This window comes from Leopardus geoffroyi, chromosome A1 (genome assembly GCF_018350155.1).
Source record: "Leopardus geoffroyi isolate Oge1 chromosome A1, O.geoffroyi_Oge1_pat1.0, whole genome shotgun sequence".
In the NCBI taxonomy this organism is placed as follows: domain Eukaryota; kingdom Metazoa; phylum Chordata; class Mammalia; order Carnivora; family Felidae; genus Leopardus; species Leopardus geoffroyi.
The window spans coordinates 173,387,213-173,407,261 of NC_059326.1; the positions used below are offsets into that span (position 1 = coordinate 173,387,213).

Genomic DNA, 20,049 nt, shown 5'->3' on the forward strand with positions numbered 1-20,049 from the left:
CGCCACCCAGGCGCCCCTTTTCCTGATTTTAAAGTAACACATGCTCACTATGGAAAATTAGGAAAGTACGGGAGAGTGTAAGGAAGAAAAAAAATTATCCATAATCTCAGTGCCAAGAGGCAATCATCATTATTTCTGTGCATTTTAACATGTTATTTTTAAATTTTTCAACAAAATGAAGACTCTTGTGTATAAGCTTTATTTCTTTTCCCTACTTAATAGTTTATCTTAAATCTTTTCTGATTCATTAAGTGTATTTGAAAACATTATTATATGGATGTGTCATAATTTATACTTTGTGTTTTAAAATTTTATTATTTCTAAAAAGTTAAGTTTTTGAATAGGTAATAATATTCACATGGCCCAGAATTCAAAAAGATGTCAATGAAAAGTCTGTCACTTATCCCCTTCCCCAGCCAACCAGGTCCCTTCCCTCAAGTCAACCTATATTGCTAGCTTCCAGTGTATTCTTCTAAGATATTTTATGTAGTACCAGCAAATGAGTATACATACTCTTTTTCCATACTCTACACATTATTCTGCACCTTGCTTTTTTCATTGAAATATTTCTGAGATTGTTCCATAACTGTACATAAGGAATTTCTTCCTTATTTTGGATGAGTAATACACTGTGTATGGATGAATTTTATCCAGTGCCCCTATTGGTTGACTTTTAGGTTTCTGATATTTTACAAACACTATTGCACTGATTACTCTTGTATGAAGATGTTTCATCCACATGGGAGATATTTGCATAATTTCTTGTAGATATAATTGGTGGATCAAAGGATATATGCATTTACAGTTTTGTTAGCTACTGCCAAATTGCCTTCCATAGATGTTGTATAAATTTACACTCACAGCAGTGTATGAGTACCAGCTTCCCTTAACCATACCAAATCAGTACTATTAGGACTTTTTGATCTTTGCCAATCTGAGGAATGAAAAATACTATCTCAATACAGTCTTAAATTGCTCTTCTTTTATTGTGTGTGCAGTTGAAACCCATTTATATTTCCTCTTCTGGCTGTTTAGATTTTATGGGCATTTTTCTTTTTCAACAGTTTTTTTCTTAGTGGTTTGTAGGCACCCTTTACATATTAGAGGAAGTGGTCCTTTTTAATAGGAAGGGTAGTTTTCCAGTTTATTTCCCCCCCACATGATGGTATATTTTTTATTTTGCTTGTGGTGGTTTTCTATAATTTACCAAAAACAATCGCCTATTTGGGAACATTTAGGTTGCCTTTTCAGTTTTTTTTCTGATATATCTAGATTGTATTATATATCAAAGCTTATATTCTATTTTTTCTCTAGATATTATAAAAGCAATCTTATAATTATAATATATATAGTTATATATTATACACAATATATAATTATAATGTATAAACCGAAAGTTTAAATTTGGAGTATTCTTTTCTATGCGTATGCTGTTTGTTACTATTTTTATTTTTGGGCTCTCAGTTTTTGGTTTTTTTTTGCTGTTATCCTATTCTGTCTCTTATGATAAGAGTTCAAGAAATGATTTTTTTTTTTAATTTTTTTTTTTTTAACGTTTATTTATTTTTGAGACAGAGAGAGACAGAGCATGAACGGGGGAGGGTCAGAGAGAGAGGGAGACACAGAATCTGAAACGGGCTCCAGGCTCTGAGCTGTCAGCACAGAGCCCAACGTGGGGCTCGAACTCACGGACCGCAAGATCATGACCTGAGCCAAAGTGGGACGCTTAACCGACTGAGCCACCCAGGCGCCCCAAGAAATGATTTTTTAGCTATGAGAAATTTCACAGCATAGTGTAGAGAACATGGATTTGCAGTTTGAATTTTGACTTTTGTGTTTTAGTAACTGTATATCTTTGAGCAAGCTATTTAACCTTTGTGAATCTCAGTTTTACATCTGTAAAATGAGAATAGTAATTCATGTCTTACAGTAGTTTTAACGATTAAAGTGAATTATGTAAAATGTCTAGTATGATGCTTAGGAGATTATAGGCACTCAGTAAATGGTAGTTCTCTCTAAGGGACCAGAACAGCATTCATTGAGGGTACCTATGGGAATCATTCTTCCTCAGCAGCCTTCTTCATCCACATTCTGGCAAGATTGCTGTAAGGGAAGGGAAAGTATTTTTCTTAACAATTCTTCTAGTGACTTACCTCTTTTCCAAAGGAAAGTTAGATTGTGCTTGTGATAACGTGTTTGTTAGTTCTTTGTAATTCAGAGATACTTCCCCTTAAGAGAATAAATTAGCTCTATAAATGAACATTTATTTATTGTATTTGTTGACTGATTGATTGTAATTCAAGTTGTTAGCTTGAAAATCCCAGGGACTAGAGTTGTAGAGCGTAGCCTTTTGTCAGGTTCTAAGGTTTGAAAGCAGCGACTTTGGAACAGCAGTGTATGAGTACCAGCTCAAGGATAATGGGGGCACTATACAGACTGAAGTTCTCTAACTTCCCTGAACCTGGCCACCAAATACTATAGATAGTAAGTACTATTTGGCCACAAGCAATCAAATCAAGCTAGTTTAATTAAAAAAGAAGGCTTTATCTCGGAGCGCCTGGGTGGCTCAGTTGGTTGAGTGTCCACCTTTGGCTCAGGTCATGGTCTTGCAGTTTGTGGGTTTGGCCTCATGTTGGGCTCTGTGCTGACAGCTTGGGGCTGGAGCCTGCTTCAGTTTCTGTGTCTCCCTCTCTCTGCCCCTCCCACGCTCTCACTGTGTCTCTGTCTCTCAAAAATAAATGGGAAATATTAAAAAAAAAAAAAAAAGAGGACTTTATCATGAGGAAACAGGGTGCCTCATAAATTCTAAAACAGGATGGTAACTAAGCCTGGACAAGGTCTGGAATGTTATCTGTAATTTTTCTATATCTAATTGCTATATTGTGGTATCTGCTTCGTTTTTCTCCCTACATATTGGCTTTCTTGGCTTCTCTTTCACAATGGTAGGTGGAAGACACTGATCCTACAGCTTCCAAACTTAAATGCAGGTTATAGGAGATTTATTCTCTTTCAGTTCCAATTTCAAATTCTAGGAAAGGACTTATGGCCCATTTGGGGTTAGTAGCCTTCACCAGCCCAGCTTACTGTGGCCTGATGTGGGGTCTGTGTCAAATTTTACAAGTGACTAAGTCCACTGCTATAATATAGTGGGAGAGGTGATGGACTGTCTTTAGCAAAAAAAGAGACCAGGCAGACAAACTAGTAAGTATCCATATAGTCACTGTCATTAACATTAATTTTAGAAATCACTTAGAACTGTTGAAAAATACTGAAAAGTTTATTTTTTTAAAATATATTTTTTTTTTAATTTTTTTTTTTTCAACGTTTATTTATTTTTGGGACAGAGAGAGACAGAGCATGAACGGGGGAGGGGCAGAGAGAGGGAGACACAGAATCGGAAACAGGCTCCAGGCTCTGAGCCATCAGCCCAGAGCCTGACGCGGGGCTCGAACTCATGGACCGCGAGATCGTGACCTGGCTGAAGTCGGACGCTCAACCGACTGCGCCACTCAGGCGCCCCCTGAAAAGTTTAAAGAATAAAGTTGATAACATTCAGGGTCCTACCATCTAGTGATATACTCCTTCATCTTCTATACCTATTTTTGTACAGTGTCTATAATATTATATTTTTGTATTTTTATGTTAACATTATGTACACATTTTCTTATATTAAAATCATTTGTAGATTTCACTTTTTTAATGAGTGCATAATAGTCTGGCTTATGAATTTATCATAATATTTTAACCCTTTTCATACTGCTAGATATTTTGATTGTGATAAACATCTTTCTTAAGTAAAACTTTGTTCTATTTAAAATTAGTGTCCTTAGGGGTAGGGAGCAAGAAAAATTCTGGGTTAAAGAGCTGCAAACATAAAAAAAGGTCTTACTATTTATTGCCAAGTTGCGTTTTGGAAAGGTTGCTCAAATATGTACTCCTTCCTTACAGTAACGTATGAGAATGCCTAGGTCAGTCTTGCCAACACAGAATAGGATCTGTAAAAAACAAAACAAACAAACTTGCAAATTTTATAGGCAAATAATGAAAATCTTACAGTTGTAATTTTACCACTTGGTTTTTTGCTTTTAGGAACTGTGGGTAGAAAGAATTTACATGTTTATTAAACATTTTCTATTGAGGGGCGCCTGGGTGGCTCAGTCGGTTAAGCATCCGACTTCGGCTCAGGTCATGATCTCGCGGGTCGTGAGTTCAAGCCCCGCGTCGGGCTCTGTGCTGGTGGCTCAGAGCCTGGAGCCTGTTTCAGATTCTGTGTCTCCCTCTCTCTCTGACCCTCCCCTGTTCATGCTCTGTCTCTCTCTGTCTCAAAAATAAATAAAGGTTAAAAAAAAATTTTTTTTAACATTTTCTATTGATTATGACTTTGCTGGAGCTGCCCATATACGAGACTCCTTGGTTGATAGAGATAGCAAAAGATTTCTAGAAATAGGGACTTAAAAACATTCACTTTGAGGCAAATTGCTTTAGTATACATGAAGGTTTTAAAAGCTTTCGAATCAGATAGCTAGTTTCTGGCATCACAGCAACAATAGAGAGGTTGTTAGTGAAGATGGAAAGATCATCTTGATGGCCATACAGCCTGGAGGTGGAGGAGTAGTATATTGATGTGGTCGCTACTCTTCAGGGTCTGATCCTTAATTTTTCAGTCCAGATACTGGAATTTATTTTTCAGAAATGGCCAGATTATGTGGGGGTGTGAGAACTGATGTTGACAAGTCAAACTTCAAGCTGACTTGTACACCAGATGACAGTTTGCTGATTTATTATGGAAGATAGATGTTTTTGGTGACCAGAATATTCAGGTTCACCGTCCATTGAGCCTTCTTGTAGGATGAAGGTATCTGGAAGGCTGAAAATAATAATCAGAAAATAGTAATTTTAATGGATGATGCAGCTAGTTTATGGAAAGACCTGCTAAGCTACTAATACCTGGTAACAGAAGACATTTCTATAGTGACCAGATGATGTGTCTGTTAATTTTTACTTCCCAAGCCATGGTGTTGATGACACTGCTTGATTCTGAATTTTTGGATTTTTGGATTTTTCTTTTTTAGATTCATATCACCCCTTTTTCATTAACATGTTATTTCTTCAGGCAGAATGCAGTGTCTTGATTAGGCCACAGCTTCCTTAAAGTTGTATTCATATCATGTGTCCCTGTTCACCTTGATTAGATTTGGGTATTTAAGTTTTGTTTGCTTATTTTGCTATGTTATTTTCATATTCTGGAAGAACCTCACTTTACCCCTATGTTCAGAATGCTGCCGCAGAGGTGTAAGTTGAGAAATTAAAAATGATTTATTGATGGGTGCCTGGGTGGCTCAATCGGTTTAGTCTCCGACTTTGGCTTAGGCCATGATCTCACAGTTTGTGAGTATTGCATTGGGCTCTCTGCTTTCAGCGTGGAGCCTGTTTCAGATCCTCTGTCCCCCTTTGTCTCTGCCCCTCCCCTGCTGGTTCGTCCTCTCTCGCTTGCTCACTCTCTCTCAAAAGAAATAAACTTGAAGAAATGATTTATTGAAATGACATTTTTGAGATTCTGTGTTGAAATGATTGTAGGAGTATTACTTGAGTAAACAATATAACAATAATGGTTAGAACATGGATTTTGGAGTCGGATTTCAGCTCCACTTTTGGCCAACTCTAATTTTGGGTAAATTATTTAACCTGTCAAAGTTTCACTTTCCTCATTTCTAAAATAATAGTTTCTGCCTCACAAGGTTCTTATGAGGATTAAAGGAGATAATGCATTTTAAAGTGATTTGCGTAGGCTTGGCACATAATAGGCGTATAATAATTAAAAATTAAAACACTGAGAAAGGTAGATATGCTTTTAGTCTAAGGTAGAGGTGCAGGTATCTTTTAACTTAATTGCCTTGATTGATTCTGAAGCTCAAGTTTATTCAACTAGTCCTTCTAAGAGAGTAGAATCTACTAAATGGACACTAGGTGTCAGTATTTACCTTTTTAAATTTTTAAAAAAATGTTAGTAATCTGCGTCACTACTGATTTCAAACAAATACTCAGGTGACTATTTATTGCTGTCGTATTTTAGTCCTTTTGTCAGTTTTGTTTAACCCTCATTTTTCATGATGATTGCATTCCTGATCATTGTACAGCTTTATCTTTCCTTTGAATGAAGTTTCATCTCAGCTATTTCTGTTTTTTAGTATATTTTATCATTTGCCTGAGTGGTACAGAGATGCTTAGCTTGTTTAGGTTATTTATATCCTGTTAGGAGACCCTGAAAACTACAGCCAGTAGCTTTATATCTATTGGAAGAAGCCTTACAGCTCAGGCCCCTTCTTCAGAAATTTCCCTAAGGCAGCTGTGCTCTTAGGGAAGTTTCTGTGCTCTTATGTGCACCTACATTTAATGAGTTGACATTTGTACCAACTTTACTATTAATCATAGAAAATAATCTTTTTTTAATCCAGTCCCTATTTGTTACATTTTTTAAATTAAAATTTTCCTTAACATTTATTCATTTTTGAGAGAGAAAGACAGAGTGTGAGTAGGGGAGGGGCAGAGAAAGAGGGAGACACAGAATCCCAAGCAGGCTCCAGGTTCTGAGCTGTCAGCATAGAGCCCAACGTGGGGCTTGAACCCACAAACTGTGAGATCCATGACCTGAGCCAAAGTCCACAGCTTAACCGACTGATCCACCTAGGCGCCCCTTTTTTGTTACATTTCTTGAAAGATATCCCTGTAGCCAGATATTAAAACAATAGTGGCAGATTTGTAGCAAAAGGAACCTTTATAACCTTCCTGTTGGGATGGTCTGTTTTATGACCTGGTTGTACTTAGAGAGACTTCTTTTACAGATTGCATTGTTTTTTGCAACAGAATATGTCCATTGGAAACTGGGCTTTTCTCTGTATTTTCTCTATCCACAACAAAAGCTTTATAATTTTTTTGATGTTATGTATTTAAAAAAATTTTTTTTAATGTTTATTTTTGAGAGAGAGAGAGAGAGAGAGAGAGCGAGTAAGGGGCAGAGAGAGGGAGACACAGAATCCAAAGCAGGCTCCAGGCTCTGAGCTGTCAGCACAGAGCCCGATGCAGGGCTTGAATGCATGAACCATGAGATCCCGGACCTGACCTGAAGTCAGATGCTTAACCGACTGAGCCACCCAGGCACCCTGTTATGAATTTTTTTTTTAAGTTTACTTATTTATTTTGAGAGAGACAGTGCAAGCTGGGGAGGGGCAGAGAGAGACGGAAATGAGACAGAGGATCTGAAGCAGGCTCTGCACGCTAACAGCACAGAGCCCAATGCAGGGCTTGACCTCATGAACTGTGAGATCATGACCTGTGCCAAAGTCAGATGCTTAACCGACTGAGTCACCCAGACGCTCCTGTAATTGCTTTTTTGAAATCATAATTCATTTGACTCACAATTAATATTCATATGTCTTACATTTTACAAAGTACATCATACATATTTTTAAATTCTCACAATAATGCTCTGTGAGGCCGTCATTAATACCCGTTTTAAGATGAGGAAACAGATTGAGATGTGACTTATCCTAGATTACAGAGTTGATGTGTGATCCACTTGGGATCTAAAACCCAGTGTTCTCACTCCATAGGATGTGCTCTTTTTACTGAAACTTACTTATGTAAAATGTTTTATTCTTATTGCTAATTGCTGATTAATAGTGTTGAGCAATTAATTTTATTTTTTTAATAGAGGACAAACCAGTTCATCTGTGCCTATATATTTAGGATGTTATATATTTCTTTACAGTCTTCCCAAGGGCTATTTGTTGAAGAAACTTCTGAAGAAGGAAACTCTGTACCTGCCTCACAAAGGTAAGTTTATATGTTGTTATGTGTCTGAATTCTCTGATGGTGCCAGAATAAGAGAGATGAACGACATTAGTGAGACTGTATAGGGACAGCTTGTCAGGGATCTTTTAGCTCCTTTATAAACACAAACCAAGAGAGATTATTATCTTCCAGTTCTCAAATATGTATCTCATAGAAGTCTAGAATATTAGAGTGGAAGAGACTTTTTTTTTGTCCAGCCATCTTGGCTCATATCCCATTTATACCATTCCTGAATAGTGTTTACATCCTGCTACTCTTTTAACTATTCTAGCTTCCTATGCCAATTTGAAAGCTCTAGATTTTTTTAGTCCTTCTAGACCACCTGTCCTCTTTCTTTATTCCCTTATGCTTATTTTATCTGCATATTCAAATTGTATACATCTTTTAAGGCTATTCTTGAGACTTGTTTTTTATTATTCATATTATTCAGGTCACAGAGAATATGTGTCACCCTCACTTCCTGTCCTTTGCCACTTTTAATCTGTCTTTCATTTTTTCCTTAAATTGCTGTGTTTGTATTACCTCCTCAGTTATTCTTGCTGATTGATTGATTGATGGGGTTACCTTCTTAAGTTTTGTCACCTTAATAATATATAGTGGTTGATTGGTTACAAACTGCATTATCAACTGGATCAGGTTTTCAATTACTTTTCCCTTTTATCTGGTAGTTGACCTTTGGGGATTACTGTAGAGCTTAATTTTGTGTTGAGTGACCTTCATCTCTCATGTGGAAGTTGAGGCGCTATTACCATTTGCTGTAATTTGGTGGTGGTTCTTGGGCTTTTGGTTAAGTTGATAGTAGGAGATATTTCTTCCTGAGATGAAGAATAATGGTTTTGGTTTGATTCTCCTGCTGTTAAGACAATTTTGGAAGTGGTTTTAACTGGAGCAGGCCTTCTGCTTCTGGCAGGTCCCTGTGCTTTGTTGTGGTGAGCCTTGTGCAGAGCAGATGTAAGTTTTAATAAATGATTATACGCTTTGTCACCAGGAGAGAGTTGGAATTGCAGGCAATGTGGTTTGACTTCAAATTGATTAGCCCATTTTATAAATGTCAGCAAATTGTTTTGTGATGGACCCTTTGAATAGAGCCCTAATGTTACCTGCAGAGTAAACTGTGTCTGGCTGGAGTTTATAACAAATGTTACTAGATGTTTTATTTAGAGAGAGAAATCACTTGTGGTTTCCTATTAGGATTTAGTTATTTATCATGGACCAGTGATGGTTAGTCTCTCTTCTCTGTGGTTCTTGGTTGATGTGGGGTTGTATGTTTTTAAGCGTCCTCTTGCATACTTGATCAAACAATCATAAAGCTCTGTGAAGCCTGAGGAGGGTAGCTCAGATGCTCAGATTTCTCATCCATGTGTTCCTGTGTCAGAAGGAGATTACACTCCATGGACAAGCAGGATAAACTAGAAGTTTGATGGGAGTGATTCATAATTATGTTACTCTCAGAAGAGCTTTTCAACTTGTATGGTTGAAACAGGTCTTTACTATAGGGCAGTTTGGAATTACATTTTTTTTTGTTGGTTGGAAAAAGCCACATCTTGAGATAAAGAGGAAATTTAACTGCAAGGTGAGGGAAAAGCTAGTGTGTTGTTAGGAGAATCTCCATATTTTCTCTTATGAGTTTACAAATCTCTAACCTTCAGAAGGCTGAGGTGGAGGCTATAAAACACCATTGACATTCTTACATTGGAGTGGAGTTTTTGTCTTCCTTGGTATTCACAAATAGTCCTTACCCTTCAACTTTCCTTTGTAAAGATTCCAAAAGGGGGTTCTTTTGGTTCAGTGATTTCACTGCAACCAGAGTTGTAAGCATGTTTGTTTTCCCCATTTCTGACCTGGAGTTTTCACTACCAATTCCTTGCTCCCCTGTTGTGCAAGTGGTATCAGATGGCAGGTATAGATTACCTGTGGCCTTGTAAATGACTCACCATTGCTTTTGACCTTGTGTTCTAATTTGGTTCACTGGGATTCACTTAAGGTTTGGTTCTTTTTCAGCATTGCTGCTTTGACCAGTAAGAGAAGTTCAGTCCTTATGCCAGAGAGTTCTGCAGAGGAAATCACTGTGTGTCCTGGTAAGCACTTTACTGATTTTACTCAATCTGATCCTTAGCTATCTTACCTTTTTGTGCCAATTAATTTTTCTGACTTTTCCAGCCCATTCTCAGGAGGTTTATGTGTGATTGATGTATGTGTGTATATCTCCTCCATATATATACATATACATACACACATACACATACACATATATATATGCACACATACATGCACACACATACACACACACACACACACACACATACACATACGTATACGTACGCACTCACTTTTTTATTGGACATTGGCTCTGATTCTTCATCTTCACTTAGAGCTATTTTAGTTTTGAAATTAATATGGCTCTTTTGTCTACTTGTTTGCTTACCAGCCTCATCAGATATGGCAGCAAAACATCAGGAATAGCATTTAACTGTACATTGAGAGGCAAGAGGACTTTATATTTTGGTTTATGGGTTCTCCAAATTGGACTTTCCTCAAATATGCCTGTCATTAAACAGATTTTTCTCAGAGCCTTTTACTAATTTTATATGCCATTTACTCATTGCAGAGGGAGTCCAGAAATTGAATTTTGTGTACAGTTCTGTCATTGACTTATTTTTAATTTCAGATAAGACATTTAACCTAGTTAAGCACTGTACTTTGCTTTTTGTTAATTGTAGAGATGAAAAGACATGGGGTACCTTACTTTAGGTACAAGAGATGTTCATTCAAGGTTGTACATGAATAGATTTTGACATACAAAATCATTTTTTTTTGCTTTAATTGTAACAAACTTATTAAAATTTTTTTTGCTAATGGGATTTTATTTATTTTAATTGAAGTATAGCTAACATACAATGTTACACTAGTTTCATGTGTACAACTTGTGATTTGGCAAATTTATACATTATGCTGTGGTCACCACAAGCATAGCTACCATCTGTCACCCTGAAGCACTTTTACGGTACCATAGACTGTATTCCCTGTGCTGTACTGGTTATTCATTCCATAACCGGAAGCCTGTATTTCCCACTCCCCTTCACCCATTTTGCCCACCCCCCCGCCTTGGTACATAAAATAATTTTAAATGAACTAAGATACCCATTATCTAAGGGAACTCTTGAGCTGAATCATTGTATAATATGAAAAATTACTTTGTGATAATGAGCCACTACTTTTTAAGGAATTTGTTTTAGCTTATATTTTCTTGTTTTGCCTTTCTTAAAAGTGGGGCCCATTACATTTATCAGTAACCTCATTCATGTGAGATTGAGGGACTTCCTATCAATGTTTAAATTCTTTGGGCAGTAAGTGTTGCATACATGTTACCATAGATCACACCTAGTTTTCCCTTAGGTCTCATATAACCTATCAGGGTCAGAGAGACACATAGTTTCTTATTTTGGTTTCTTTCAACTTTTTTCTTTAGAGACTTAAACTTAGTTTACACATTATTCTAGGAAAGACCTATAAACATTTATAAACATTTGGCAGCATATCATAAAGGCCTTTCTTATTTTTAAAGTTTAATTATGTTGTTTTTTATTGAAAGTGGTTTCTTAATTCTTATAAAATGTATTTGGATTACTGCCTAATGATACCCGCTGAGACCCCACTACCAAGTGCTCTGATTTTGGCAGGAGCGCTCAGGGATGCTGTGCTATCTTTGTGAAAAGAAAACTTTACCCTGCTTTGTCTTGGATTGCTGATTCATGCCATCCCGTTGGATGTATGTGTGTATCTCCTCCACATATGTATGTGTACATATACATACACACCCACTCGGTGTGTTTAGGATGATGGCATGTGATGTCACCTTAGGATCTTGCAGGAGGAACCTTATAAATACAATAATTTTGAAAGCCCTAGTTAATGAGAGGGAAAAGCATGCCCTTCAGTACTGAGGTTAGATAACTTTTATGATCATGACTTGCTGTCATTAGCTTGCTAATTAAGTCCAACTGTTTGCTGACATAAACCACTTCTACATGAGATTGTAAAAGGTTTTCGTTACATTACTGTTCCTTTTGCTAAGAAAGTATAACTACTTCTCCATGGAGCCAGATTCCTGAATGTCTTTGTAAATGTATAATTTAGAAACTATGCAACTAAATTTTCTGGAAAATTTGAGTTCTGGATGTTTTCTAAATGAATGAAATACAGATTGAGTGTTGTAGTTCATCTTACCTTTTTTGTGTTGTCCTATATTTCTGACAGTTCCAGGGATCTGATATTCAGAATTATCACATCTTTTTAGAGTTACTCACTTTGTTGAAGAAGCAGGATTATAGCCTTATGCCTATATTGTATATGCTCCTAGTATTGTTTATTTCTAAAAAGCTAATGCTATCTTGTCTTTATAGTTGAATATTTCAGCCATCTACAGAAAGCTTAATTAAAGACTTCTTATCATTACAGTAGTGCAAACAATGAGTAGCTCTGATTTTTTTTTAGCAGACTGAATGTCTTTTTTGGTACTCTCAAGGAAACTTGGCAAAGAAGTTTCTTTCTTTCTTTCTTTCTTTTTTTTTTTTTTTTTGGTTTTATTAAACAATTCATGAATCGGGCAGCATCTCATCTAGCAAGTAGAGGGGGGTCCTGACAAAGAAGACTTTGAAGTTTATGCACTATAAGCCTTTTCCCATGAAGGTAATAAAATCTGTGTGTGTGTTCATGCATATTCATTTTTCAGAGAAAAATTATAAGGTATAGAAGTATAGTTAACACTAGAAATGTGTTTAATCCCTCTTTGATGATTGAGAAGATAACCTCAGTATTTTATAGGTACTTTATTTGCCCAATATTGGCCATTATATTTGTGAAGAACATAAGTATCAGTTAGATGTACAGTGCTTGCAGTGTAGATAAGAGAGAACTTACTGGATTTGTATTCTGGGATAAGTTTCTTTTTCAGATTTGTTGTCCTTTTTTGACATAGAGGTACTGTTATTTTGTTATATTAAGTGATAAGTGTCTCCACCAGAGGTTGGCAGACTTTTTCTGCAAAAGACTAGGGAGATATTTTAGGCTTTATGGGATAAACTACTCATCTCTGCCGTTGAAACTACTCAGTACTACCATTTTAGCACAAAAGGAACCATAAAATACAAAGAAGAATGTGTGTGGCTGTGTTCCAATAAAACTTTATTTACAAAAACAGGAGGCTGGCTGATTTTGGCCCATGAGCTATAGTTTTCTGACTCCTGAACTAGACTATGAGGGACCCCCATCTTGTATCTCCATGTTGCTTATAGCCTGTACAGTGCCTGGAACTTGTTGTTCATAAATATTTGTTGAGTTAATGTTGAACAAATAGATGCTGCCTAAAAAATATATTAAAGAAAGGCATATTTTTGCCTAGAATGTCTTTTCTGTTTTTGCTCCCAATTTTTGTCCTCTCTAATCATCCCTTTAACCTTAGAACTAACATTGGCAATTTTTTGTTTTCTGTCAAAATAAATATATTTTAAAAACAGAACTATGCTGAAAAGAAGCCAGGTGGATTAACTGGTGAATGGATAAACAAATTGTGATACATCCATACAGTGGAATACTACTACTCCGTAGTAAACCGGAATGAACTACTGATATGTAACAAAATGAATGCTTTTCAAACACATTATACTAAATGAAAGAAGTCAGACACAAAGATGGCATACTGTAGGATTTCATTTATGTGACATTCTAGAAAAGGGAAAACTATAGGATTGTAAAGTAGATTGGTCATTGCAAGGAGCCAAGCAGTGGGGAATTCACTGCAAAGGGGTACATAAGAACTTTTTGGGTGCTTAGAAATGCTTTATATCTTGATTTTGGTTGTTACAAGGTATAAATGATACCATGTATAAATTGTATACATTTGCCAAAACTCATCAAACTGTATACTGAGAATTGGTGAATTGTTTTATGTAAATTGTGCCTCAATAAAGCTTTAAGTAGAGGGGCGCCTGGGTGGCTCAGTCAGTTAAGCGGCCGACTTCGGCTCAGGTCATGATCTCGCGGTCCGTGAGTTCGAGCCCCGCGTCGGGCTCTGTGCTGACGGTCAGAGCCTGGAGCCTGTTTCAGATTCTGTGTCTCCCTCTCTCTGACCCTCCCCCGTTCATGCTCTGTCTCTCTCTGTCTCAAAAATAAATAAACGTTAAAAAAAAAAATAAAAATAAAAATAAAGCTTTAAGAAGAAACAAACTAGATCTGTATTACCACTGCGGTATTATACCCTAAGCTTAAGGGGAAATAGGTGTTTGTTTTTTTAAGTATGAAAATATAAAATGGAAATTAATGACTTTTTAACTTTTTAAATTACAGAGACACAGCTAAGTTCTTCCGAAACTTTTGACCTTGAAAAAGAAGTCTCTTCAGGTAGCAGAGAGATCCTGGATGAAGTAAGAATAATAATGGCAGATAAGGAGGTGAATATTCTGTATAATTTTTCTTAGTGTTTTCTTTCTCCGGCTAGTCCTCTCTCTGATGCAGCATTGACTTGGCTGGAAAGATTTAGGTGACAGAAAGTTGTAGTTTTGGGGATACTTATGTCAGAGGGAGATTCTTACACTTCAGTTCAGCACTGTTTTAAAATAGGAGTAGTCACCATTTCTTGATTTCTTAATATGCTTTATTATTTTCTATTACAGATGGGGGAAACAGAGGCTTAGAATGTTTAAGTCATTTGCTCATATTCAAAATGTTAACAATGGTAAAACTAGAATTTAAACACCGATTTATCTCCAAAGTCTGGGATATTTCTATTAAATTACTGATAAGTAACAGAAATGAACAATCTTTGAAAAAGTCACTGTATTTATATTATGATGTAACTTTCAGCCCTAATTTCTAGATGTGATCAGAAATGCAAAGTCAGGGGGCACCTGAGTGGCTCAGTCGGTTAAGTGTCTGACTTTTGATTTTGGCTCAGGTCATGACCTCATGGCTCGTGAGTTTGAGCCCTGCATCAGGGTTCTGCTTGCTCTCTCTCTCTCTCTCTCTCTCTCTCTCAAAATGAATAAATAAACTTTAAAAAGAAAAAAGAAATGCAAAATCAGGATAGCAGCATGAAAAAATAAGCAAATCTTTATTTGCTGTATTAAATTTCCTAACTTCACATATCTGGTATCAGCCCTAGAGATGAATGATACAAGTTCATCCTTCTTTTATTACTATTACTATTTTTAGAGAGAGAGAGCTAGCACATAAATGGGGCAGGGGGCGGGGCAGAAGGAGAGAGAGAGAGAGAGAGAGAGAGGGAGAGAGACTCTTAAGCAGGCTCCGCACTCAGTGTTAAGGTTGATGTGGGGGTCAGTCCCACAACCCTGGGATCATGACCTGAGCCAAAATCAAGAGTTGGATGCTCAACCAACTGAGCCACCCAGATGCCCTACAAGTTCATACTTCTAATTAAGATTTTTCAGTATATATTTTTCATATTGAGTCTGATGAAGTAATTTACCAAGAATTTAAAAAATTTTAGAATCTTTAAAATCTGTTGCTCTGAAAAGCACCCTGAGAATTAAACTAATTTTTCTATGGATAAATATTTTGGTTACATTTGTGTATGCTATCTTATCCTGAGCATTAAAAAAAAAAAAAAAAAAGTTTCATTCTCTTACTCCTTTTTATAGTCTAGGTCTTTTGAAAACAGTTTTTACAATAGAAAGTAGATCCCTTCCCTGGTCTCTTCATTGCAGGTAACTGGGTAGAAATTCTGCTTTCATGAATCATGCACACTGTGTGGTTCCCTGCAACCTGATCTGTCACACCTGACAAAGATTCCCTGATGCTAGTGGTGGTAGGGAAGATGGTGACAATCTCTGCAACAGAGTGACCTAAGGACAGATCCTGCTAGAGAATGTCAAAATGGCTTCCCAGGGAGGGACCAGAACCTTGTAAATAGGGATGGAGAACAGAGTGATACTAACAGAGTCATTTTAACTACAGAAGAAGCCCTACAGTCCTTTTGTTTATCAAGGCTGATTTCTTACCCACCTCTGACTGCAAAGGAGACTGTTCTTTGGGGCAAAGAGCGCAACCCCTATTTAGGATTTATAGTCTGCACCACTACACATCAAATGGATAGAGGTGTGTGTATGGCCTTTCTTACATCGGATGTCCTCTTTTTGGTGTTGCTGTTTGCTGGTATCTATAGATGTCTATAAATAGCCTTAGAAATTTCTATTAAAAAATGTTAGAGATACTGTAGTTTTTACCCAATCACTTACTAGTTACAAGTTGCTTATTAGAAAGGTAGAATCTGAACATTTTATGAGCACAAAGATAGTATCAGAATGGGTGTGGTCCCTTACTCTTAGAATCTGTGTAGAGGTTCATTTGTCCTAAAATTTCTTGTTTATTGGAAGGTGGTATGGTGTAGTGCAAGGAGCTTTGAGCATTGGACTTAATTGTTTTATTCATTTCATATATTTGACAGATACTGTAGTTTGTGTACTGTGTGCCAGTCATTGTTTTAGACTCTTGAGATACAAAGATAAAACAACAACAACAAAAAAAAAACAGTCGCTTCTCTCAAAGGGTCCTGGTGGTAAGGGAGGAGATAGACACATAGATAATTTTAATGTGGTCTGACAAATGTAATGATAGAGATGCCCAGGGCATTAGGGGAACATAGAAGAAGAATGCTTTTTTGAATTTCAGTTCTTCATATGTAAAATGGAGACAAAAAAGAACCTATTTTACTGGGTTGCTCTGAAGATTAAATTAGATAAAGAATATAAAACACACAGTAGAGATTTGGCACAAGTAGAAGTATGTATGTGGAACCAGTTATTATTTTACTGCTTTGTAATATATTGTGGCTGTTCAGGGATACTAACTTACTAATGACAGAGAATTGCTCAGAAGTATTTATTTGGAATACCACGGCAGAACTGTAATCCTTGATTTGACTTCTTGCAGTGGTCAGGTTCCTTTGGAAATAGTATTTTCTGAATATCTTGCCTGAGAGAACCCCTTGGTTGGAGTTTCAGATAGTCTTTTCTCAGAAATGTTAATAGAAGTTATTCAGCATCAAACAGTTGGTGTAGTCAGTTGGTTTTTAAGTAAACTGTGTTGAGTCCTATGGAAAGAGGGGAAAGATCTAACTAAACAGCTTTCTGTTTAGATAAACTGGATGGGGGAGTGGGAGGGGGTTGGTGACTTGTAGGACATACTTTTATTTTCACTTGGTTCATTTCTTGAAGTGAGATTTCTTTTGAGGCCAGAAGGTAAGGGCTAACCTTTAAGTGATCAAGATTCAGTGTCCAAGTACCTTGTTTGAGAAATGACTGGGTAGTATTTTAAAAGGAGTAGAGGCAGCTCTTCAGAGACTGAATCCCTGACTACACAGCCCTAATAAAACCTGCCTCGCTTATATGTTTTCCTCTTGAGATTCCTCCATTGTAGTTAATATTTAAATAGAACTTTTAAATGGTGCTGAAAAAAATCTTCCTTTATATAAAAATGTTCAGAAACCTTCTGGGTTGCCTATGAATGTGATTGGAAATGGTATTGTATTCACAATAAGACAATAATAGACTACTCCCTCTTGAATACATTAATAGTTGAAGGTACATTCTGTGCATTTTACAGAGCTGGTGATGAATACAAAGGAGTGTTAGTGCTGGGTGTGAGCACCAGTGACATTCATGTCATATAACATTTCTGTGCTTAGTGAACTTTAGAATGCCAAGTAACTACTCAATTGCCATTAACTTTCAGTAACTCAAAACTACTTGCAAGTTTTAGGGTATATTGATTTTTCTCCCTTCTGTTCAAAAGGCTTTGCATGCATAAGACAACTTTTCAGTGTAAGATTTATGAACAGAGGAACCTGGGTTTCTGAGAAGCTAAGTGACTAAGCTTGGAATAAATGACATCCAGAACTTCCAGACACAGTTGGTTCTCCCCACCTTTTAGAGAAGAATAATAGAACCAGATAATCTCCCAATAGTTGGCAGGGTCAGCTTCCAGAAACAAAGTAGAGGGGATGCTTTTTTGCTTTTGCCAAAATATGGTATAATGGAAATACTAAAGTTTTGATGCCACACAAGCCTGGGTTCAAGTCTAGATTGGCCACTTCCTAACTTTGTGATCAACAAGCAGGTTACTTTATCTGTCAAACAAATCTCAATTTCCTCTTCTGTAATCCTGGAGCTAGTGATACCTCTGCCAGCTGGGTTGTGAGAGACAGGTATGGAAAATCCTTGCCCAGGCCTAGTATAGAATATGAACTCAACCACTGTTAGTTCTTTTTCTTGTTTCTTTTTTCACCCTTTCACAGTATGTCTTTTCAAGTAAAAGGCAGGTGTGTTGAAAACAACATTTTCTGGCAATTGTAGAAACTGTTTGACTTGGTATTTAGATGGCCTGTTTCTCTCTGTTGGATCTCATTCACAGGCAGTAGATTTTAAGGGTGGCCTAAATCAAATCAAAACAAAACAAAACAAAACAAAAACCCAGTTGCCTCGGAGCTCAAATTATCTACCTGTTGCAGTTTTGGTTCTTGTACCAGAAGAGGGTTTATTTTTTTTCCCATAGTAAGGCATAATAACAGCCCAGGTGTTCCTTGCCCTTAAGTGGAAGCAGTGGCTGGCTATGCAGGAGAGTTTCACATTGATTGGTTAGGACATGCTGTCCTTTGAAGCAAGTGTTAGGCAGTAGTGCTGCAGTGCTCACGCATACTGTTGAATTAATCGCTGCAGAGTTCTTGGATCTGACCTGTAAAGGTAAAATAAAACTGCCTCTCAGAGACACTGGCAACTGTAGGAAAAATGGTGATTATAAAACACTGAGAGGAATAAGAGAGAGAAGGTGTAAGAATGGCTTTGGCAGAATTGTCTTAATGACTTTTATTTGACCATTCTTAAATATTTGGGTCTTAGTTCTATTTCCTCTTTTGATCCAGAAGTCACAGATAAAACAGAAGAGGTGGTATATCTTACTGGTCTAAGGTGAGGCCTAGCTCTTAAATTTTAGTTATGCTCCTTTTGCTTAGAACTGTCCTTTCCTAACTCCTTATGTCTGAAGTCACTTGCAATGCTCACAGTTCTTTATGACATTGAAAAAGTTTCTTTGAGATGCTGTTGATAAGCATACTGACTTAAGAGCATGAGAGAGAGAATGCCCTCAGATTTTGGAGCCAAACAGTCCTTGATTTGAATTTCAGCTCTGCCTCTTATTTGTTCTCTAACTTTGGGCAAGTTGCTTTACTGTTTTGGACAGTGCTTTCTTCATGTGTAAGAAAGATTATGTTAATACCTTTGTAAGATTGCTATGAGGCTTAAGTGAGTATTACATGCAGAGTGCTTAGCACTTTTAGTATGCGGGCACTGAATAAGTATTAACTATATTAGTGTATCTCCCAATCTTCAGACCTGAATTTGGCAAACTGATTGGTATTTTCTTAGAAAGTAAATGAAATATGGTATGGACTCTCTTGCAGTTCTGTGAAGGAAAAGATATTTTATAAAGTTATTATAGTTGCCATTTGTTATTTTCTTCAGGTTGATAACAGGGAAAATGCTGAGAAGGAAATAGCTATTTCTACTGTCTCATCCAGTACCCAGGTGTCCTGCCCACTATGTGACCAAGACTTTCCACCCACAAAGATTGAGCGACATGCCATGTACTGCAATGGAATAGGGCAAAGTACAGGTAAGACTTACCAGGATTTATCAAACTTTTTTTTGCATGATAGTTGTGTAATCCTCTATAATACAGTACAGGAGAAACAGACCACTCTTCCTCAAAGTTAAAGTTGTTGGGTTTGTCTTTTTCTCTTTCCCATATCTGTTCTTTATTTCTTTGGCATGTATGTTCTTTTGTTGCACATACTTAGAACAAAGGGAGGGGAAAAATCTTTCATCTTGGTATAGGTGGGCCAAAAATCAGTGTGATGCTATGGACCTTCCATTTCATCTTTTATAGTCAAATATTGAGATTCCATGGAGCTTGAGGAATTAAGTTCTAGGGTTGCCTGTTTTTTTCAAAATTGAAGTGTAATTTACACAATGTTATAAGAGTTGCCTGTTGTTTTTTTTTTTATTCAAAATAAATCCCTTGTGGGGTTTATTTATGTGTGTAGAAATTCTAACTAAAAACAGAAGCCAAAATGTATCCCCCATTTCTGTTCATGTGCTATATGTCTCTGCTGTATCACCCTGGAACCGT

The 20,049-nt window shown here is 36.8% G+C and overlaps 1 protein-coding gene across 7 annotated transcripts in view; it reads left to right on the forward strand.

Annotated features, from left to right (window-relative positions):
• UIMC1 (ubiquitin interaction motif containing 1) overlaps positions 1 to 20,049 on the forward strand; it is a 117,013-nt gene that overhangs the window by 55,347 nt on the left and 41,617 nt on the right. For all 7 annotated transcript variants that reach the window (XM_045447486.1, XM_045447518.1, XM_045447502.1 and 4 more), the window contains 4 exons: positions 7,769 to 7,833; positions 9,853 to 9,929; positions 14,197 to 14,300; positions 19,383 to 19,533. In XM_045447486.1, the coding sequence (XP_045303442.1) occupies positions 7,769 to 7,833; positions 9,853 to 9,929; positions 14,197 to 14,300; positions 19,383 to 19,533 (397 nt within the window). The remainder of the gene's footprint in view (positions 1 to 7,768; positions 7,834 to 9,852; positions 9,930 to 14,196; positions 14,301 to 19,382; positions 19,534 to 20,049) is intronic.